Below are 23,550 nucleotides of genomic sequence, written 5' to 3'. Positions count from 1 at the left end.
CGAAATAGATTTGAATATGACCTACCTATGTATTTGATTTTCTCTAGGTAGGTACGTATTTGAATAATGAAAGAAAGGTCTCTTATGAATTCTACATTTAAGTTCAAATAAGATAAACATGAACTTGGCATATCTACATCTGGGACTCGATCCAATGATAATCCTAAATTTTATTTGTAGTGATTTGTTTTTCCATAATAATATTATTAAAAATGTCTTATTTTATTGGCCCCAAGCTAACAGCCCTTTATAATGTGCAATAGTTTAAATAGCATAACGAAATAAAAAACAAACATCTAATTATTATGACTAGCATAACTTGTTCAATGCAATATTTTCCATCATAAAACGAACAATAATAAATCTCTAATGCCATAAAAAACTCTACAAACATCTGATTTGTTTACATTTCATTGTCATTCAAAGCAGAGCACGTTAATCATGCATTATTACAAACTTGTTCGTGTTGCAATACAATATTAATTATAGTCTTCATCAGTAATGAATAGAGCGAACAATTGAAGCCCTTCCGCAAGACCAGTTTTATTGTTCAGCCATAAATGCCATGGCGCTTATTATTTTCCTGTCGTAAAACAACAAAATAATATTGCGACAATCATCTGAGCCCCTCTAATCTCGGTACGACAGTTTCTCACAATAACACATTTTATTACGCATTGTAATTCAAGCTTTATATAACCACATGCGATTTTTTATTGTCAAATGAAAATGAACGAGACGAAATATATCATAGTCTAGCAGTTAATCCTCGCAGTTTTATTATCGCTATAAACTACAATTGTCCGTATTTAAGCAAAAAGGAACCACCCAGCAAAAACGCACTTCTGAGATATCAAAGGATTTACAAAAACATTTGCAGCTCTGTTAGATGAAGTAAAATTAATATTTATTTTATTTAAATTCATCGATAAATTACTTATTTAAGTATGTGTATATAAATTTGCTCTGAATACTCTTAAACTTTCTAGATAATTAAGAAAATGTGCATGTGGTTCCTTTTAACATTTATCAATTGATAGGTTTTCTATTATACAAAAAAGAACCACAACCCAGGAATTTAATGATATAAATGAAACTATGTATTTATAATATCGGAATAAAGCTTTAATTAAAAAGATATATAAAATAATACATATAGAGGACGTTTATTCGACGTTATCATCAAATTGGATTTCAAAATCCACCGTGTCTAGTCCATCTATGTGGTCTTCTATTGCATCATCACTAATAAGATTGTTATAAAAACTCTGTGCATATTGTGGAATGAGATGTAATATGGCCTGAATATCGCTTGAAGGTGAAGAAAGCTTCTCCAGAGGCATCGACGTATAAGGTTCTTCGTTATCTTCTGTAATAAAAAGAAAAAAGCTTTAAATCAAAACAATAAAGTCGTGTGGCTTTTATACGTAGATATATGACGATAGCAAAATATTATTAGTTCTTATAAAGCCGTGTCCCTACTAGACGACTAAGTATGTTGTAGGTTATGCGCCATGTACAAAAAACTGGCTAAGTGCGAGTCGGACTCGTGCAACGAAGAGTTCCGTACCATTATCCATAAAAACGGCAAAAAAATCACGGTTTATTGTATGGGAGCCTCTAAAATATTTATTTTATTCTGTTTTTTTAGTATTTGTTGTTACAGCGGCATCAGAAATACATCATCTATGAAAATTTCGACTGTCTAACTATCACAGTTCATGAGACAGAGGGACAGATGGACAGCGGAGTCTTAGTAATAGGGTCTCTCTTTTACCTTTTGGGTACGGAACCCTAAAAATCACACGCAACAGTGACCAAACCTAGCAAAAAATTAAATAAACTTGTTAAAATTTTCAATTTCGCGGGCTAGGGCCTTGTTCCGGTCAAAACAGTGGCAGCGCGACTTTTAAAATCAAACAAATAATTATATGCGCTGAATGTACTGTACTGAATCTGAATCTAAACGTATTTTACCAAAATAGTAGGTAGATACCTAGATCATCGACAGTTGTTTTTAATACAGGGTTTAGTAGTTTCATCTCACAATGACAGATGAATCGTAACAAAATGACTCTTAATAATTCGACTCGCCTTCGTGAACAAAAACAGTGTCGTTAAAATACGTAAATCCACACAGGATTCCTCTTCTACTTACTAATTAATGAATTATCTTTTTAAAATCACTCCACAATCGGGAATTAATCAAAAGTGGATAAAGCGTACATACCTGCATCTCATAGATTCAATAAGTACTTAAATGCATTAAATAAAACTACTTACCCGTTGTATCTTCATTATTATCTTCGGTGTTCGTCTCCAATGCTTTTCTTACCAATTGCTTCCTTATTTATTTATTACTAAACATTTTCACATTAAATTTTAAAGGTAATTAACAAAAACAATAGAACTTACCTACTTCGCGGAGAAAAAAAAACGGCCGTCACGCTTAGATTACAAAATAAAATAAAGACCGTCATGTATTCGAAATACTTCGCTGAATGTCACCTATATTGACAGATGTTCGACGTTTTACTTTTAAAATTGGAGTTTTGCACTTTGAGCTATATAAGACGTAATGAAATACGTTGTTTAAAGATGAGAAGCATTCTGCATTGTGCACAAGTCAAGGCATTTGGTACCGTATAGCGATGATGGGTTTCAGGATGTTTTACAATATTTATTTATGCATGATAGAACCGAATGCTTGTGGTTTTATTTTGCAATAAAAAATTACAATTAAATTATGAATTTATTTTACGCATAACCATACCACAGAAACCTGGTTCCATTTTGTGTATTAAAAATAATTGTTATTAATAGAAATATGTGTAATGTATAATGGTACCAAGTATGTGCGGATCTGTTTTGTATAAAATGACATGATAGTAATATCGTTTATTTGTTTGAACAAAGCAGTCCCGAGGTGCTGTGGTTCGGTTTTGCTTCATATGTATTATTCGTTGCTGCTGGTGGTTCCTTTCTGCTTTTAGTATACCTTGTTTCCAAGGTAAAAATCATGTGGTTCTTGTTTGTATATGAATTTAGACCACTTTTAAATGAGTATTCTTCAAGAAACGTAAAAAAGCAATATTTGTCGAGTGGTTCCATTTTGCATAAATACGGACAATTATGGTAACTAGTATACGAAAGTTAGTATTTATTTTATAAAAATAGTCTATGTAAAGTAGAAGATGTTTTGTTTACAGCAAATTTATTCCATTGCTTTCTTTTCAGATGCTTTTAAATGAGACAATATGCAACATAAGTATAAAAATAAATACTAAATGCCTCTTAGATTTTATAAATATATTATCTTTAATCTATTAAAACAACTCTCTTTTGTATGCAGTAAAAAAGTGGATGACCGGACATATTTTCTGAATCGAACCGAACTACCCAAATAAATCGTAAAAGTTAATTTTCATCCCATCCGTAAATAGACATAGTAAAAAGGTATCGTATATTGAAGATAACGGTTAAGTAATTGGTGATAGCTTTAACGAAATAAAGTCTTTATTTCATTAAATATAAAGGAGGTAATCGGATAAATAGATTTTATATTCGGGTCGCAACATTATCTTTGCAGTGGAATAAATGAAAAAAGTGGGGTCCGAACGGACGAACTTTTTAATTTGTAATTACAGGACAGCGTCCGAGCTTTAAGCATCATTAACTTTTTTCCTAAATGTAGGTGTATGGCTTCCCTAGTGATATTACAAAGGAGAAAATTTTATTGTCCGCATCCGAATTACTTTGGATTGCTGTAATTAGTTGGCATTCTTCTTCTGTTTACGTTCATTGCTATTTATTATATTTTTATGAAAGTAGACAGGATTACCACAACATAATTTTGCAATATATTATTGATCACGTTTTGAAGCACTAATTATTGAAAAGTAGACACGAGAAATAATATCGAGTATGTACATACTACCATATTATTTGATTATAGTGGGTAGATACAATCAAATAAATCTGAAATATATCATCTTTCATTTTACAATCACTCTACCTGCAGTTTTCATTATATTACATAGAACTATTAATCACTAAATGTAATCAGAAAGTTTTGTGGGAAAAGTTTTACTTCGTTCTCTTTCATCACATACCATGCTAAAATATACATGAGCAAATATATAGGAGCAAATAAAAATGTCTGTAATAACCTCGTAAAATTATCAATATTCCTTGCGGCAACACGTGCATTTTTTTATAGTTCAAAAAGTAGTGAGAGGAAAATGCATCATCACACATTATTCTCTAATGTGTATTAAACATTGTGTATAATTCCTACAACACATACAACAGTAACACAAGTTAAAGCATCCATAAAACATTACTTCCAAGATCCAACTCAGCCCAATTAGATCGTTCGACATCACATAATCAAGTCGTGCGCATTCTTCCATCGCTGTTTAACTCCAAACTCAAATCTTGGATATCAAAGTGCGTCGTTAGCAGATCTCTGCTTGACAATTTTATTGCGAACTCAACTCGGTATTATCGGGAGATCTCGAGAGCTCTTCACACCTCCCTCGCTAGTTATAACATTTTTGATGCGTAGCGCTTTTCGTACCGCCTTTTTGTGTATTTGTCTGTCATTTGCGGTGGATTTAGAGGCCCAAGTTGTAGCTGTAAGGAGCCTATTATAAGTTTGAAGGGACGCGGTAATTGTAACTGTCGTGCGTTAGATTTGGTCAAAGGAAAACGTCGAATTATTTGATGTTAAGAGTCTACGACTAAGTGTTCGTGTTTGATTTCTTAATGGTGTTTTCGTCAAAAGGTGCATTTAAAGTGCGAGTTCTATTATAAACATTTAAAAGAAAGATCGTCGTTTTAATTAAAAGACAAATAATCTTATTTAAGCAACCAAGAGTTAAAATTGTTCCATAGACTTAGGAGTATCTAGGATCAGTGAATTGCAATTTATAAAAATACTACTAAGTACCTACTTAATTGCAAGACTTCTTTTTTGTATGATAAAATATGTGCATATATTTAGTAATAGGTACCTTCGTTTTTAAATTTTGTTTTTAAATTTTAAAAATTTTTTACATAATGTTTTGTGTGTCTGTGCAATATAAAAATATTTAAAATTCATTATAATTATGCTCTTGTAAATTCGAATACATGAAAATAATATTATGTACTCGTTATATCTCTAAACTTTAGCACAGAACTGTAAGGAACCCAATCTATGCATGCTTAACTCTCACTAAAAATAACAAAATCCATGATGGGCCGTCAAGAACCTTAATAAATGTTACCCCTTTGAAATGATATTTCGAAAATGAAAATTTCGAAACACAAAATTCTCCGTTATCAAAGTCCACCATGTGCAAACATTGAAATGAGCAGTGCCAAAGTAAGCAAGATTGAAATAATTTTCTCGGCTCGAATAACCCTTCTTCTCAAATTAAAGCACTTCCTTTATATGAAAGCTTCACGATGTCAGCGGCATTGTTTTGGTGGTACAAACAATACGTCTGAATTGTTCATTGCGCCAAAACTCCCTTACCCTTGTGATGAATTAAACTGAAAATTTCCTACAAATGAGACAATAAAAGCATGAGTTCTTTTAAGTAATTTTAATGAGAATTCTTTAATTTTTATTGGTGTTTATGCAAATTTGGTTGAACACAAAATATATTCTATTGTGTGAATAATAGAGTTTTTTTATGTGTAAAGCATAAAAACTTTTAAACTCAAACGTTATAGATTTAGTTTGAAAATATTTTAATTAAGTTAAAAAAAATTTAGATTGCTCATCTAATAAACAATATCAACAAAAATATCACTTTTTATATTTTATAATCAAACATGTTCCAAACTGGATTTTTGAATTTAACTTTTAATATATTTTTTATAAATCCGTATGAAATATAAGGTTTATTTGAATAATATTACAATTTGAAAACTAAAGCGTTGGTCGAGTCGTGCTCTTATTTGCATACAACTGATAGTGACCTTTTAAATCCTTTTATAAACTTATTTGGACATATTTAATGATATTTTAAGCAACGTATCTATTAAGATAATATTATAGATGAGATTAAAAGAAAAATAAACGGTGTTTTATTAAATTTCAAGTTTACGGTCCGTTTTATTTGTGTTTTTAGTTAAAATAATGACGTAAAAGCGGGGGAATTAATGGCTCGAAAGTTTTAATACTGACCAACGGATGTAAAAAGCTACCAGACTAGGAAAAAGTTAATAACGCCTGACGGGCTCGCCCCGTCGCAATTATGAATTTATACGAGAGTTTTACGAACAATATTTATTCGCTTTTGTTAATTAGAAGGCAAACGTGTAGTAGCTATGCTTTAATATGGCACTACTGATTAATGTTTACTATTAAATTTGTTATGATTCGACGAGAGCTCTCCGTAGAGGCGGTCTGTTGAAACGCGTATGCAAAAAAGAAATTAAAATTAATTTGGCACAAAGGGAAATCACATTTTTTTTCCTCGAGAAGATAGAAGTATCTTTATATTATATAAAAATTAAACCCGTTTTCCTTGGTCACGGCATCACGCGTGAACGGGTGGACCGATTTCGATAAAACTTTTTTTAACCGCTAGTACATTTAAATATTCATTATGTTTTAACAAAAGAATTATTACAGAAAAACGAAGTTTAAATATAATTTTAATCATATAAAAATAACTTATGTTTTATTAATTTGAATGCAACTATATCAATTTATAAACAGCTTCGTGATATCTGTAGATAAACTTCAACCTTTACTTACATATTAATTAACACTTTAATTTTGACTATAACTTTTCCTTGTATGATAGTGTTCGTGAACCCAAAAAGATATTAAAACATTATTTCATACAAATAAAATAAAACCAGTGTTTTGTCAATGAACATTTATTTATTCGTAACATAGTTATTTATCATCTGGGTCTTCTATAGCTACATATGCGACGAAGCAAATAACAGGATCGTTCCTTGCATTTAACACGGATAACTGAATGCAGTAGTCTCCAAACATTTCTGGCGCGCAAAAATCAGATGCCGAACTACCATCCATCAATAAATTGTCTAGGAGAAACTCCTCCTGAAAAAGAAAGACACTAGTTAAGTTTTCTGATATAGGTAATATTGATGTGACAAAATGACAAAATATCTAAACTAATTGATATTTAAAATATAGAGTTTGTTTTAATAATTTTAAACTATAAACTGAAAAATTAAGTAATTCTTAAAAACTCCGTCACCAATTTAGAAAATACTTGCATAAGTAGACTCCGGAAGGTATCGAAAATGGAAAGGCTAATTTCTTTTGAATCTTTAAAAATATGCCGATTGTCAAGTTACTAAAATTATCATTCTGTTAATGTACAAATAAACTAAATTATTTTTATTTTGTTATTATTAGGTATATATATATATACGTACCGCAGCAATAGGACATTCCTTGACATTAAGTTGCTGAGCGACGGGATACCAAGGAGCGTCTTGTTCCTTCAAAGCTCCACAAATATTATTTGCACCTAACCACATGACATCACTACATGAAGACCCGGCTACCTTTGATAGTCGAATTTCCAACTGAAATTGTAAAACATATCTACGATTTCAAAATTCTTATGAAAAGGATTTACAGTTCAAATTATTAATAAAACACCGTGGAATGGAGATATATTATTGTATATTTATATTAATTAGTCTCAACGACAATCTTTAAATACATAGTGTAAAACATTGGAATAAAATTATTTACAATTTTAGTTTTTTAGAAAATTATTTTTTGAATATTAAATAATTTTTCCATATTTTTATTTCGTTTCGTATTATTTGTAATCATATTATGTTTATGCTTCAAATAACGTTTACCCTAGACCTTTTAAGATCGGCTAAAAATAACTTTTGTTCAGATTCTAACTCTGGAAATGTCAAGGGTCAATTTTATTAAATGAGAAAATTTCTTGGTCTAATGATTAATTATATCTATAAGTTTTATGAATCAGCGAGAAGACGGACATTTATTATAAATGCTGAAATACATTATTGATACATTTATTTGTTTTCTGCTATTATATGATCTCTGTTGTAGGACTTCATATTTTTATTATAGTACCTAGTAGGTAGGTACATGCTGTGTCTCCTTCGAGAAGGATCTTTATCCTATAAGTTCTGTAAGCTCAATGAACTATACATTCTGTTGTATTTAAGTTGTGTACACTAGTACACGCACGTCGCACACATTTTTTTTTAAATCTCTTTGCCTATAATATATTATAATGAATACCTACTTACTTGGTACTCATCATCAATAGTTTTCAACAGTTTCAGGATGCCAGTCATGCTGATTGTTCCATTAGTGGCATCGTACTTTAGAGCCATCGAGGGGATTTCCATATATTCGTTGTTGAAGCCATCGCAGTCTTCCATCGTGTCGCTGAACACTATTGCACAATCTTCCTGTTTCAAAATATATTTTTTTCATGTTTTTAAATGTTCTTGAGTTATACAAATGACCATAATAAATTGAACTAATTTAAATTCACAATTATATGTAAAATTTATAAGAGATTAATATACATTTATGTATAATTTCAAGTATTTTTTTATAACTAATATAGGTAAACAATTAAAATTTAACAACTTTTTATCATATTATGTCAATAACAGAAACGATATTTCAAAAATAAACTTACTTCCTCATCTTCCGCGATGGCATAACTAACAATTAAACAGATAAAATACAAATAAACAATAAATTTACATGACATGATGCGTATCCTTCATCAAATAAAACCCCATATCTCATTGCAATAATATTTATATATCACTTGATTATAATCGCAATTGTTCAAAATAATAACTACATTAAATGTAAAAAGCAGAAAAGTTCGCGTGTATGAACTAACAAGAGTTATTATAATCATGCCATCATTGTACACGATGTAAAACCATTTTCAAGGACTCTTACTCCGTTCACTGTTAAAATCCGTACATTTTACTATATAATTTTAAGTACGCCGTATTTTTTCGAGATAACAAACGTAAATTTAAATACAGAAATAGTAAAATGACTAAAGAATCTCTCTTATGAATCAAAATGAGGCACATTTTTATGCAATTGTATTTTTGTGAAATAACTTAACAACTACGTGACTGATTTTGAAAAACTGTTCATCGTTGTAAAGAAATTTTAGGTTTAACCGAAACATAACATAATAACATGTTTTGTAAAAGCCCGTATTATTGAATACAACAAACTTATCGGCACGATGCGATATTTTTCGCGTAAAACAAACAAATGGGGTGAACTCAACGTATATCATTTCCGATATAGTAGTTTTATGTAAATACCGCCTACTTTTAAACTGCCGTAATTTTTAGATTCCGATTGGAGTTTCCCCTCGCGGTATTTGTTATCTCTGCGAGATGAATGTATTCAATATTTTGATTTACTATCTGTTTTTGCAAGTTTGTGATTATTATAATATGTCTGTTTGTATCACAGTTCACAGTCGTAAACGTTTCTTTAAAATCGTTTCTTTAAAATTTAGGTCAGGAGTGGTAGAGCTCTATTTGTCAATATTATTTAAGCTCTATGTAAAAACTGTCAATTTCATGAAAGTTTAAATAGATTTTGACTAGAATATCTGTCTATACCAAGGTCTCTATTAATTGTATAATATAATATCATTGGTTTCAATATAATTCAGTTATGATGACTTCTAACAAATACCTTTTTTTTTATAGTGGGGAAATCTTCCAAAGATACCCACGCCCCCCGGGGAAGGAGCCGTGGGTTATGTCGGATTCTTACCGACTAAAACCCCACTGTGTTCCGTCGACCCGCTTTAATGAGGGGGCCGCGGGTATTTGTTAGAATTCTTCCGCGACCCCCTCGGCGGCAGCCCATCTCCAGGCCAGGCGCAAGCCAAGAACAGGAAAGGTGGTTTAATAATAGTAATGCCACCGCGCTCTACAAGTAAGAAGACATTCTGTCATAACTTATGTTTACCCAACAAATTCGATTATTTTAAATTACATTCTTCTCTGTATAAGCATATCTAATTTTAATTAGTCGTCATGTAAATTCCGTATGATATTTCATTTAATTTCAATTTTTTTATCAAATTATAAGAAGAAGATAACTTAGAGTAGACCGTAAATAAAATTATAGTTTGTTTTATATTATACTAGGCAAACTTGAATGTGTAGGTACATAGTTATAATAATTTTCTACGTATATTGTATGTGTGAAGCTAAAAATCAACACGCTATTCACAAAAGGTTAAACCAAATAAAATTTTAGATTACCAGGCGCCCATAACTTTGAAAGGGTAAATGATTTAATTATGCGCATAGAATTGTCAGCGTTCCATTTTAGATAGGGAGGCGAGGTAGCTAAATGGCGTAATTAAACGGCGCCGTCGAGACTTATCAAAATCGATAGATAAAATAATTTCGAAAAGAAAAGCTTCTATGGTAAAAACCATTTTAGCGGTGGGTTTGGCGTGTACGGATTTTCAAAAATGTAAAAAAAAATAGTTACTTGGGCATTCTCGAGCGCGTCAGATATTCATACTACGTATGCCCCAAGTGCCTCTGATAACAACGGTATACTAATCTGCCGGTTTGCGTGGTGGGGCTAGGCATATTAATTCGTCAAAAATGCACAAAAAAAAAATTTACTCGAGCGCGTCAGATTTTCGGAAGGGGTGTTAAGTAGGCCCCAAGGAAGCTCCCCTTAAAAAAACTGACGATTTCGGCGTGACGATAAGTTACGATGAATTTTTGAAAATGCAGAAAAAAAAAGTCCTTTTGAAATACTCGAGCGCGTCAGATTTTCATAGGGGAGGTTTATCTCGGTCTCCTGAAAGCATATTTTCTTAATCTGACAAAAATGTTGGTGGGTTCTCTTAATCTGACCGAAAAAGGTTTGAGAGTTTCTTTTTTTTAATCATCGTTATTTCATATCAATTTTTCTTAACACCCTCAGTTTTCGAGATATACTCAAAAAACCGGGAGTTTGAGTTTTTATGATGCTTCAAGTCAAAAAGTTTTAACTTTGGACAAAAATGTAAAGAGACCTTTTTTGTGTAAAATAAAATTACCTTTTTTGTTTATTCAAATTTTTTTTTTGTAAAATTTATCGTTCGCGACTTATATACTGCAACGCGTTTTTCGGAAGACGAAATGGCTCCTCCAGACTTCCGGTCACGCGGAAACCGGCAGATTTTGTATTTTTAGTAAGTTTTAGATTATATTCTTCAAAATAAAAATAAAAACAATCGCGCTCGAGAATGCCGGATTAACGTTTTTTTTTTACAAGTTCGCGACCCTATAACTTGGCGGCGTCAAGGACTTATCGTCAGATTAGTTAAATTTAGTCTTAAAACACTAAAATCAACCCCCAATATCTTAATCTGACGCGCTCGAGTATTTCAGACTATCGATTTTTTTTTACTAATCTGATCGTCTATCCTGGGCGCGCGTCACTACTTAAAGAGCTAAATAGTTAACAAGGTTGTTCTATTAGGTCTAAGGTATCTCTCATATCTTAAACTGCCACGCTCGAGTATTGCAGAAAATTCCCCTCTTCGCCTCCCTATCTATTTAATTTGATTGCGAGTGACACCTATGCAAATGATACGTAACGATTAATTGAATATCTTTGTAGAAGGGACGACACTCCACTTTTAGGAAGTCCCATAACGTCAATTGAGCGTAGTGAATTTATATGAAGCTTGTATTTATGTTTATCGCATTCAACTTGAATTAGAGATTCAACCTTTATTACGATCGATAAGTTGAATAGGTAAGAAATAATGTATAATATGTAGTTTTATTTATTCTGATCATAATTTGGGAGTATGTATTTAAAAGTTTTTATTTGTGAGGTATATATATTTTAACTATAAGTATATCCATACTAATATTATAAATGCGAGAGTAACTCTGTCTGTCTGTCTGTTAATCAATCACGCCTAAACTACTGAACCAATTTGCATGAAATTTGGTATGGAGAAATTTGGATACCCGAGAAAGGACATAGGCTACCTTTTATTGCGAAATATGTACCACGGGCGAAGCCGACGCACCTCTAGTAACTATATAAATGGTTTTTAAATCAACGCACATCGTAGTTAATAAACATGATAAATGAAACACAACATCATTAAAAAGAATTTATTTACGCCACTTCACTACGAATTAGTATTACGCATGGTATTCTGAATCCAGTCCATATAACTAGAAACAGATGTGTAGACTCCAGGCCAGCCGTCCCTTCCACAGCCATATCCAAAGGACACCACAGCTACGGACTCCCATACACCAGATGGTGTTCTCTGCATCAGAGGACCCCCAGAGTCCCCCTTGCAAGCGTCCTCAGCGAATACACCGCCCGCACATATTTGCTTGTCTGTTAGACGCGCGTTTAAAGTATTGTATTTGGAGACACAGTCTTGCTTGTCGTAGATTGGTAAACCGAGTTTTAGTTTTACTTGGCTACTTTTACCTGTAAGGGAATTTATATTTAGTAAAGAATCGATGTAATACAATGTCTTTTTTTAAGATAGATTGGACTGGGCTTATAATTTTAACAGAGGTAAATAATAATAGATATAATAAGTAAGTATCCTGGTACGAAAAAGATCTCATTTAGGATAGGAAGGATACGCAATCAATTGAGAATATACATTAAGTCCGTCCCTCAAAGGTCGCTAAAATATTCTTGTTTTTACCGTAACCTATTACATCATATGAAACAAAATCCCCATATCCATAAAAACGGTAAAATCAGAAACACGCGGTCAACGATCGGTTGTTCGTATGAACAAATAATTATAATAAGTAATTGCTGGGTAATACCAAGTTAACCTCTCTTACCAAGCCATTTATAAGAAAACAAAAACAACATAATTCTCACACGAGGAAAATCAATTATGTTTTATTTTTTTTCATACAAATATGAAAGCCTACTAGGTCATACTGGTGATTCTTCAAAAACGTTTAAGTTTATAAGAGTTTTGGAAGTACATATTATATACAATATATATACATAATATTTCCTCATTGATATATTTGAAACTTCCGAGATGGTATTACCATCTAAAAGCAGCAAATCAAAAGAGATATATAAACGGCCGTAATCTATGTTGCTATGGTAACAAAATTCCGAGATTGCGTTGATTGCGTACAAACAAATTATAATTATCTAAGAAGTAACTCATTTCGTAATAAGAAGAAAACTTTGATATAATAACAATTATTATTTTAAATAACTTTCTAATAATATATGTATTTGTTTCTATACCATCACATCTGCCTCTATTACTTTTTAACACTATAATTTATCACACAGAATCTTCAACAAAATCACCTTCATTATTACACTATGAATCAACAATACAAACATAAGTATAGAAGCGGATCAAACATAAAACACCAATCGATAACACCGATACGACAGGAAATTCCAAATTGATATAATCGAAACCCAACAAGAGTCCTATCAAATAGCACATTAGTTAACGATATTTCCTAGAAGCTTGTAAACTAATCAATAGCATACCGTTCAAGGTTTTTCCCCATCCAGCTACGTAAACTGAACTTCCAGAAGACAGGCGTTGGCTGCTATCCGGCAAGCAGATTGGTTGCACGAATCCTGGAAACATAAATTAAAACATTACTACAGTATAGAAATAAACAATTTCTTCAGTAGAAATATGACACTTTTTAGAAATATAACACTTTTTATATTTCGTGTGTGAGTAAAATATTGATTAAAACCAAATTCCTATCTATCGCCACTAAAATTTTGTATCCTTTAAGAAAATTAATTCAAACTTTGTACACTTATAATAAGTGTACAAAGTTTGAATTAATTTTCTTTAAAGTGGGTCAAAATCGAATCTAAAGGAGTAGGTTACAAACAAAATCGTCGGTTACATACAAAAATACAGGTCATAAAAGCGTGTTGAAAAGACTTTAATAATACATGATAATGGCTATACGTCAAACACAAAAATATTATTCAAACCAAATATTATAAGCACTAAAAAGACCATGACCATGGTCAGGGCATTATCACATGAGTCACGCCTACTACAATTTATTTTGCATCTTAAGGTAAAATAAGTATAAATGCTTAATGGCTATTTGCATCGATTATGTTTTTAATAGGGCAACAGATAGCATGTAATGGCATAAGTGTGTAAATATATACGATTGCCAATGATCCAAATGATTATATTGCATTCTTATATCCTATTCTGAAAAGCGTATTGTTATTCTTCTTTTATTAAGTTACGTATATCAGATATGAAATAAAAATACATAAAAAAATACATAAAGAATATAAAAAAAAATATAATTATTGTCAAACCCCTTCAACAAAATTAAATCGCCATGTGTTGCAAGCGCAAAACTCTAGAAAGGTAAAACCGATTTCGTTAATTTTTACAATATTCTTTACAGTACGAGGATGGTACTTATGGAGGGAAAACATAAACATGTACCACGAGTGAAGTAGGGGCGGACCGCTAGTTACGTATGAAAGTAAGACTATCTTTATTTATTTTCTTATTCACGTACTAAAGGAACATAAAATTATATAAGAACAAATTCAGTAGTTACACACTTTTTCAGGGTTTCTATTATACTAGTTCTATACATTTATGGATAATATTTATCACATAAATATCTATTAAGCTCAGTGAGGGTAGAATGGGAAGTTAATGTGTCTGCATAACCAGGTGTTTATACTAGTAATGACTTTATGCACTCTGCGCTATACGATCACTTTATTGGGAATGTATTACTCTCATATTTATATTTTAGAATGAATTTTAACGATTCATGTTATTTTTAGATATTTAATATTTTATTAATAAATTAACGACCGATACAAGTTGCATGATTATTAAAAATGTTGAAGCAAAAAGTTTATATTTTACAAAATTAAGGCCAATTGAATTTTTAGACTATTAATGTTACAATACATATATCAATTAACGCATTAAACGTAAATATTGAAACGAGTAAATTGTGTAAATAAATGCTATAATTCGACGTTCTTTTAAAATAATACAATTTACCTGTATATCTAGCTCTAGTAGCCATCCTCACAAGGGCTATATCATCCTCTCTATTGGTTTTCTTATCCGAGAATCCAGGGTTGGGATACGCAGCCTGGACCAGTAACTCCTGGGGAGGATCAGCACAATCGTTACCAAGACAATCCACGTCTGTCTGTGTGTTGTATTCACCCAAACGAACTGTTGCTCTGGAAAATAGTAAGTATAAGAAAATTAACACCATGACAATTTTTTGTCTAAAGCAAGCGTTCTTGATATAATATGTATTAGTATAGATTTCAGGGCACATAGAGCCTAGAGTTAATAACACTTTGAGAGTCTTATTCATTCCTACTACTTTTAAATCAGCCTTTTAAGTATCGTCACGATTTGTTCCAAACAGGTTTATTTCCAAAAATTTATTAGGTATCATCAGCCTTAAAAGCTTTTTTATCTTTTTTTTTTATAAATTTGAAATAAGGATATATATGTATAGTTGGATTTGGTTATTCGGATTTTTATAAAAGCTTCTATATTCACTATAAACTTAAAGTAATAAATCCGAAATAATGCCGTGTTATGAATTGATTTTGCTTCGTATAGGGAATTCCCATTCTACCTTATATTTATGAAAAGAACCGGAATATTAATATTATTCGTTAAAACGTGTTTTTCATATTTACAATTTTCCTCCAGTTTTTAAATAAGATCCAATGTTGGTTTTACAATAAGAGCTATGTTACTTTTATCGTGGAGATATACTTATGCATGAGAAATTACAATGACATAATTATAACATTGTTTATGCTCTCGCACAACAATAACAAGGAATGTAGTATAAATATAGCTCTTTATAGATAAGTATATAGTCATTGTGAATTGTAGAAAAATTACATGGCAAATTATAATCCGGAACCCGATTCAAATCAAGCCAGAATGTGGCTAGTACAAAATATTCTGTATACCTTGTATGTTTTACGTAAAGTATATGCTAAGGTTGCCGCGAACCAAATAAATTTGTGTATTATCACACAGGAGGTTGTATTCTGGTACCCGTTAACCCGTGTAATGTTTAATTTTACAGATTATTCGTATGTTGAAAATATATTCCATTAGGGGAGATGCATTGGACTGCAGTTGCAAGTTTGCATAACCATGTGTTTTATCCCGCAAATCGAAATGAAAATTATAATACATTACAATTACAAGGTATTTATAAACTATTATACAATCAACAAAGAAACAAAAACAGCAATAGTAGCCCATCAGGCATCAGCAAACGAGCAACCATTATTAAAAATATATTACTTCACTGATTATTATCAGAGGAGACTGATAGATATTGGGTACTTACAATTTTCCTACAGCAGTCTCAATTTCTCCTGTGACACAATGAGCAGCAGTCAATACATATCGATGATTGATCAAAACACCTCCACACTGGTACGTCAGTTTACCAGACTTCGTGCCTGAAATATACCGTAAAAGAATCTAATATATAAAAATCAATGCCACTTTTCGTTGTAATTCCATAACTCGAGAACGGCTGAACCGATTTCGATAATTCTTTTTTTATTATATTCCTTGAAGTACGAGGATGGTTCTTATGTAGAGAAAACGTTAATATGTACCACGGGCGAAGCCGGGGCGGACCGCTAGTTTCATATAAAATTCTAGTGCAACTCACATTAAGATATTTAATCTGTATTTCTAAGAAATATGGTATCAGGTATGAGGTACGAAAATAGCCACTATTTTTCAGGATGATGGATCCAGATTTCATTCATCAGTTTCTTAGAAAAAGAATATTTGCTTGTTATATCATTTTCAATAGATACAGGTGAGATACAGTATATAAAAAACTATATCATTTGCGATTATCGTATTTGTAGTTTGTATAACATAAAGTATTCGCTTACTGACTTTATAGATAAGCACAAAAGCTGAGCCTCACTCAAGAATAAATTAATTTATGAGATTTTTCAAAAAATGATTATATTCAGTTGTTAATTATTATTTATCCATAAAATAATAAACATTGAAAATTTCTCTATTTCTTCTCCAAAAATTCTTATAGAACTAGAATTTCTTATCTCATCATAATCTTTTAAAACTACTAACGGTATCCCAACAGAGACATCCAAGGGAACTCGTCCAAGTCAGTGATCTGGCCTCCAAAGATCCTGTCACCATTGTCAATACCACAGGAACCACGTGGTGCTGGGTATGAGTCCTCCTGCACAGAACCATCTACCGTGCCGTCTGGGACCTGCGCTGGTCGAGGTCTTGACTGTAAATCAATCAATCAATCAATGAAGATTATAGCACCTAAGTTACCAAGCATTTAAAATAAATTGGAATTTCCATCAGTCAGTAAGCATTTTTCGTGATAGCACTGTTAGAGGTAATTTCAAAGATTGTCGTGGATTGTCTTGGTCATGATTTCAAAAGATTTTAACGCTGCAGGTTAACTTTATCTTGGCAGGTACTTGATGAGTAATTTTAATTACGCTATATGTTAGTCAAAGTTATAAAAGTTATTGTGCTCTTGTAGCACTTGAAATTGATGCACCAGTATTTTCTGTTTCAATCAAACAACATTTAAAGATTGTCACCATCATGAGCATCACCAAAACTAAACAAAAATATAATAAACATTAACACTAACCGTTGTTTGAGACGGATTTGTTTGTGGTGGTAAAGGTCCACAGCAAACCTTCGGAGTATAACCATCGAAGCCACATTGTGACTGCTTCAAGAAAATTACAACATTATTTAGTAGAGGCCGCTGTTGAAACGCAGATAGCAGTTGTGGACAATCGTATAGTGATATACAATTACTTTGGGAGCCTAGTGGTGTTCTACAGGATTGTGATACTGAAAAAAATGAATTATTGTAATAAATTGTACTTGCAACTGTATGCAACACTGTGTAATGTACATATTTTTAAGTATTTTGTAGAGGAAACCTGAACCTTTTTTATATATTTTTTAACACCCGAATTAAACACAGTTAAACATTTGAAGATCGTAATTAATGATTCGCAAAATAATAATACTCAATATGGTACATAAGTACATTATTATTTATTTACTTATTCTAATGCAAAAAAACGACATTTAATTTTATAATACGTATTACTAACATAGTTTCTAAGATTATAATGTATACTAACACAAATATGGATGACTATCTGGAAATAAAATATTATTTATTATTTATTTTTTAAACATCCCAGTATAGAACTTGTACAATTTAAGGTATTTCAAAGATATTATATTCTTGCAATACAAAGCCTGGCATATATTTAACTTTGGCGTGTATGCAGACGACTCAATTTGTAACGAACCACAATATTATCATTTCTAAATTAAGATGTATGAGTAAATTAAAATACGGGAATTTGTGTTAAAATTGAAAGAAATAACTATAAAATTGAAAGGAAATAATCTTAGAATAAATAAAAATGAATCGGCAAATGTCTTGCTAAGTGCAAAACTCGAGAATGGCTGAACCGATTTCGTTAATTCTTTTTTATAAGATTTCTTGAAGTACCAGGATGGTTCTTACTGATGGTAAACGTAAAAATGTACCACGTGCAAAGACGAGGCGGACCACTAGTACAATATGATATTTATCATGTACTAGGTTTCCGCCCGCGGCTTCGCCCGCGCAGTCAAAGAAAAACCCGCATTAGTTCCCGCTCCCGTGGGATTTTCGGGATTGCGTCATTTTCCCGGGATAAAAAGTAGCCTATGTCCTTTCTCGGGTATCAAAATATCTCCATACCAAATTTCATGAAAATTGGTTCAGTAGTTTAGGCGTGATTGAGTAACAGACAGACAGACAGACAGAGTTACTTTCGCATTTATAATATTAGTATGGATGAGGGAGGACACTGTCTCTTTCAATCGTAATCAAAATATTGATAGAATAACACAATGTTCATTTACTCGTCACAACAGTTATTTATTCCATAATAATTAATATAATTATAGCATTACATGTTATTCACACCTATTGTTTCGTCACACGCAGTAAATTAACTTTAAACGATCTTGTTGATTCTCTTTTTCCTCATCTTGTTATAAATATTATTATTGTGTTCATAATATTAAAGATAAGTGTATCGTAACAAATTCAACGATTCAAGGTAAACGGAAAAAATAGTTTCCAAATTTCAACGGCTCAAACTTACAATGATAATGCCTAGGTAGTATCTAGTGGTAATTTGCCCTGTACAAGTTTACTATTACCGCTCTGTAGGATGTTTATTCTATATTAAATTACTTTTAATTAAAAGTAAGCCAATTTTTAGCCATTTTTACGGGTTATAAACGCACATACGCTAACAAATTTCACAAATAAATATGTACATAATTTATTTTTAACCGAATAATGAGGAAAACATTCGCTTGAACAAAAGCTGTTCTCTATAGCTTATTAATAAGACATGTTAATAAATTATCGATGATAGCGTCTCATAAACATGATCTTTGGTCTATTAATTCTCGATAACTTCCTTGTACATACAACAAAATCAATGCAATGTTATCAAATGACCTTCACAATTACTTCTTTATAAATGAAAACTTCTCATTATTGAATAAAATTAAAATCAAATAGCGTAAGCAAAACAAACTTTTTATCAATCCATACATACTAATATTATAAATGCGATGGTAACTCTGTCTGTCTGTCTGTTACTCAATCACGCCTAAATTACTGAACCAATTTGCATGAAATTTGGTATTGAGATATTTAGATACCCGAGAAAGGACATAGGCTACCTTTTATTGCGAAATATATACAACGGGCGAAGCCGGGGCGTACTACTAGTGATTGAATAAAATTAAAATCAAATATATTGTAGCGTAAGCAAAACAAACTTTTTATCAATCTAATATATAAAAATCAATGCCACTTTTCGTTGTAATTCCATAACTCGAGAACGGCTGAACCGATTTCGATAATTCTTTTTTTATTATATTCCTTGAAGTACGAGGATGGTTCTTATGTAGAGAAAACGTTAATATGTACCACGGGCGAAGCCGGGGCGGACCGCTAGTATTTCATAAATATAAATAACATACACAACATATGAATGACAACACTAATAATTCAACATTTTTTTTATAGTACTTTCAACTTTCCGTAAAAGTATGATTATTCAAAACAATTTTATCGTATATAAACTAGTCCTATTATTATTTTATAAATAATACATACATGTATCTTTCCCCAAGAGTGTCAGTCCAAAAATAACAATTAAACACTTCATTTTTATATCAAACAATTATATACAATATTCACTAAACACAGATCATCACTATAAACAAAATAAATAGAAAACACACTGACAAGACACTTGTTCGTCTGCGTTGTTGTACTGGATCTTAGAGGTCATCAACAGTTAATATATATGTAGATATAAGCTCGTGTTTGTACGGTTCGCAGAAAAAATCATGTTTAGTTTACTTGAATGAGATGATTTTAATTGAATCGTCATCGTAATGTGCTAATTTTTATTTATAATGTCAAAAGTGAAGATGTGGAAGTAAATATGTGTATATTTAACTGTCAATTATAGTTACATATTGCTTAAAAGATTTTTGATATTTTTAAATACCTATAATCTACATGCTAATTGTAGGATGCCTAGGAAGCCTTAAATTATGATATATCGTCGCGAATAACTTAAATATTATAAAAAGGGCCAAAAGAAGGTCATATTCGTATAGTTTTATGTAGATTTTTTTGCAGAAAATAGTCCGATATATTTTATGCTGACCTTACGTCCGAACGATGATCGAATGCGTCACAGGTGGATTTACCAGTTTCTGTTGTGGCTGTAGATAATTCGTACATTTTCCTTCATCTAACGTGCATTTATATATGAATCTGTATAATTGGCTCGTAAATATTAATAATGATTAAATTTATATTGACGCTTGAAGATGTCCAACGTCTACGAGTATATACGGACATTGTAGAGTCGATTGAATTACTAGGAAAAATCTTAAAACGAACTGTAAATAACATGAAACATGACATTTATTCTTCACCAATAATTATCACTTACTCGGTTTTCGCAGTTTGTTAGTAATTTATATAGAATCTTGTGATAAGCAATTAAATAATAGAGGTCATTTTAAAGGAAATAAAGACTCAGTAATAATACAAGTAATAATTTTCCAATCAATAAAAACGTGAGTTAGTTTACCTGTATGTGACCTTGATAGTTGATACATGGATCGAATCTTCACCAAAATATGTAAATAGAACCAAATTACAATATATTATCTATGTTGTAACGAATTATCTTCACAGGATAATTTTATATGGAAATTTGGATAAGTATCTCTTCTAAATATAATTGACTTTAATTTTCTCTATCATTTGAATGAATTACCATTAATGAGGAAAATTATTTTTCCAATTCACTCAATAATTTAATAAACTTTCATCTAATAGACAGGAAGAATCGTACACGAACATAAATCATACACACAAACAATTTAATTATAAACATGCTTATTATAAGGAAATTGTATGAGGCGATATATTTGTATTATTTTCCTAGATGATCCCTGTTTATCAATTCCCATGGCCGCGTGATATATATAAAACTAGTTTTCAGCCTGCGGCTTCGCCCGCGTTTTCAAAGAGAAACCCGCATAGTTCCCGTTCCCGTGGGATTTCCGGGATAAAACCTAGCCTATATTACTCGTGGATAATGTAGCTTTCGAATGGTGAAAGGTTTTTTAAATCGGTCCAGTAGTTTATGATCCAATTCGTTACAATCAAACAAACAAACAAAGCTTTCCTCTTTATAATATTAGTGTAGATTATGTATTAAATCAGCTACATAATGAGGTTTCATATTATTATATGTATTTCATATAGGGAAACTGTTATTATTATATTTTTGAAGAGAATCTTCTGAATGCTTTTCTTATCTTCTTAATAAGTCAAATCAAAGCATAGAATTCTAGATCTATCTATATAGATACACCTAGTTGATATAATAAGCTGACCTTTGCGACAGGTCTCTCAAGTATAGTCGGGACAAAGTGGACTACCTATAAGTAAAAAAATAACCAATGAAAAACAAATCGTGTCCAGCATGACAAATGCTTTAGCATTTTGAAATTTGGGCTTACCCAAATTTCACTATAGATAGGTACCTTCATTTTTTTACGTCATTAAACTATTTTTAGATGATAAATATTATGTAGACCACCAATAATTTGCCACATAGAAAATACAACTATCAATTTGTATTATTTTGGTATATCAGACGTACGGAGAAAAATCCCACAGTTAAGAAACTACACTACAGAACTTCCCAAAGAAGTATGCAAGCACACAAGCTTACAATTCCACGAAATGCATTATTTTCCTTCCTCCCTACTGGCATACTAAAAATACTTATATTTGGCCATTGCACTGGGGACTTACTAGTGTTAAAGCAGTACTCTTTCCAGTGTGGGAAAGTGACGGCACTAGACGAACTATATAGCTCTGTCACTTTTCATTCTAGAATGAATAGCATAGGTACTGCTTTAAGACAGTATGCTAACCCCCCGGTGCGTCGAATATGCAATACCTTGCTAAGATAATATGTAGCGCTATGAAGCGCGAAGACATGACGCTTGAAGTGGCTTCTACGGGGCATCGTCACGTAGCTTAATCGCTAATCGACCTTGCTCCAATCAGGCGAATCGTTTAGAAACTGGAGCGCAATTTCCTCAATTCGCTTAAGGATTAACATCATTAACTTTCATGTCCCGTCTACTAATTGTGTTTCAGTCCCCAATTCCACTCGTCATTTGATTACGTTCGCGCCTTAGCTCCAAATAGTACCAATAATACTGGATATGTAATTAATAAATGATTGTGCTGAAAACAATATGTTTACATGTAAAATATTCTAGATCGGAATAATATTATTTTCGTATGTAGATTTGCATAAAACAGTTTACCTTAAGTTGATAGCAAAAGCAATTTACTCCTTACATTTGCTGAAACAATACCCAGTAATATTTTCAATTTCTAAAATGTATGATACAGCATAATTTATTTCTAAACTAGCTTTCCACCCGCGACTTCGCCCGCGTTTTCAAAGAAAAACCCGTTCCCGTAGGATTTCCGGGATAAAACCTATCCTATGTCCTTTCTCGGGTATCAAAATATCTCTATACCAAATTTCATGCAAATTGGTTCAGTAGATAAGGCGTGATTGAGTAACAGACAGACAGACAGACAGAGTTACTTTCGCATTTATAATATTAGTATGGATAATAATTTCTATTCACTTTTTTTCTGTATAGTGTGTTAGAATATTGTGTTAGGTATTATTTAAATTTATATAATATGTATTCAAAGCGCTCTATATTTAAGAGGGTAAGTAAAAATTGTGGTGAAAATTAAATACCTATAAAGTCAAGACCAACACATTTGATTTAAAATAATGATGTGATCTAAAAAAATATT

The 23,550-nt window shown here is 31.6% G+C and overlaps 2 protein-coding genes and 1 long non-coding RNA gene across 3 annotated transcripts; all 3 read right to left on the bottom strand.

The window, feature by feature from the left end:
- Window positions 1-1,103: 1,103 nt before the first annotated feature.
- LOC123693846 lies at window positions 1,104-2,918 on the bottom strand. Its single transcript, XR_006751724.1, has 2 exons — window positions 2,284-2,918; window positions 1,104-1,369 (listed from the first exon to the last, which is right to left on the bottom strand). It is a non-coding gene; the product is annotated as an uncharacterized LOC123693846 (long non-coding RNA).
- A 3,943-nt stretch (window positions 2,919-6,861) lies between these two features.
- LOC123693907 lies at window positions 6,862-8,865 on the bottom strand. The gene is made up of 4 exons (XM_045639173.1): window positions 8,673-8,865; window positions 8,272-8,436; window positions 7,411-7,563; window positions 6,862-7,069 (listed from the first exon to the last, which is right to left on the bottom strand). The coding sequence occupies exons 1-4, from the start codon at window positions 8,745-8,747 to the stop codon at window positions 6,899-6,901; spliced, it is 564 nt and encodes a 187-aa protein (XP_045495129.1). The 5' UTR covers window positions 8,748-8,865; the 3' UTR covers window positions 6,862-6,898.
- A 3,283-nt stretch (window positions 8,866-12,148) lies between these two features.
- Window positions 12,149-20,462, bottom strand: LOC123693960 (phenoloxidase-activating enzyme 1-like). The gene is made up of 7 exons (XM_045639226.1): window positions 20,284-20,462; window positions 17,722-17,930; window positions 17,175-17,343; window positions 16,408-16,522; window positions 15,075-15,262; window positions 13,550-13,642; window positions 12,149-12,493 (listed from the first exon to the last, which is right to left on the bottom strand). Exons 1-7 carry the CDS (start codon window positions 20,333-20,335, stop codon window positions 12,180-12,182), a joined length of 1,140 nt encoding a protein of 379 aa, XP_045495182.1. The 5' UTR covers window positions 20,336-20,462; the 3' UTR covers window positions 12,149-12,179.
- Window positions 20,463-23,550: the final 3,088 nt, after the last annotated feature.

This window comes from Colias croceus, chromosome 8 (assembly GCF_905220415.1).
Source record: "Colias croceus chromosome 8, ilColCroc2.1".
Classification (NCBI taxonomy): domain Eukaryota; kingdom Metazoa; phylum Arthropoda; class Insecta; order Lepidoptera; family Pieridae; genus Colias; species Colias croceus.
This window is presented reverse-complemented; position numbering and strand designations above follow the sequence as displayed.

What these genes read in the sequence shown, in the direction of transcription:
- LOC123693907 (XM_045639173.1), bottom strand. Translation starts at nt 8,747, where the DNA reads ATGTCATGTAAATTTATTGTTTATTTGTATTTTATCTGTTTAATTGTT. An exon ending in CTATTGATGATGAGTACCAA is followed by an intron (nt 7,564 to 8,271) that starts GTAAGTAGGTAT and finishes TTACAATTTCAG; the next exon opens with TTGGAAATTCGACTATCAAA. An exon ending in AGGAATGTCCTATTGCTGCG is followed by an intron (nt 7,070 to 7,410) that starts GTACGTATATAT and finishes TTTCTTTTTCAG; the next exon opens with GAGGAGTTTCTCCTAGACAA.
- LOC123693960 (XM_045639226.1), bottom strand. Translation starts at nt 20,335, where the DNA reads ATGAAGTGTTTAATTGTTATTTTTGGACTGACACTCTTGGGGAAAGAT. An exon ending in GAGACTGCTGTAGGAAAATT is followed by an intron (nt 15,263 to 16,407) that starts GTAAGTACCCAA and finishes ACTATTTTCCAG; the next exon opens with AGCAACAGTTCGTTTGGGTG. An exon ending in TACTAGAGCTAGATATACAG is followed by an intron (nt 13,643 to 15,074) that starts GTAAATTGTATT and finishes TTATGTTTCCAG; the next exon opens with GATTCGTGCAACCAATCTGC.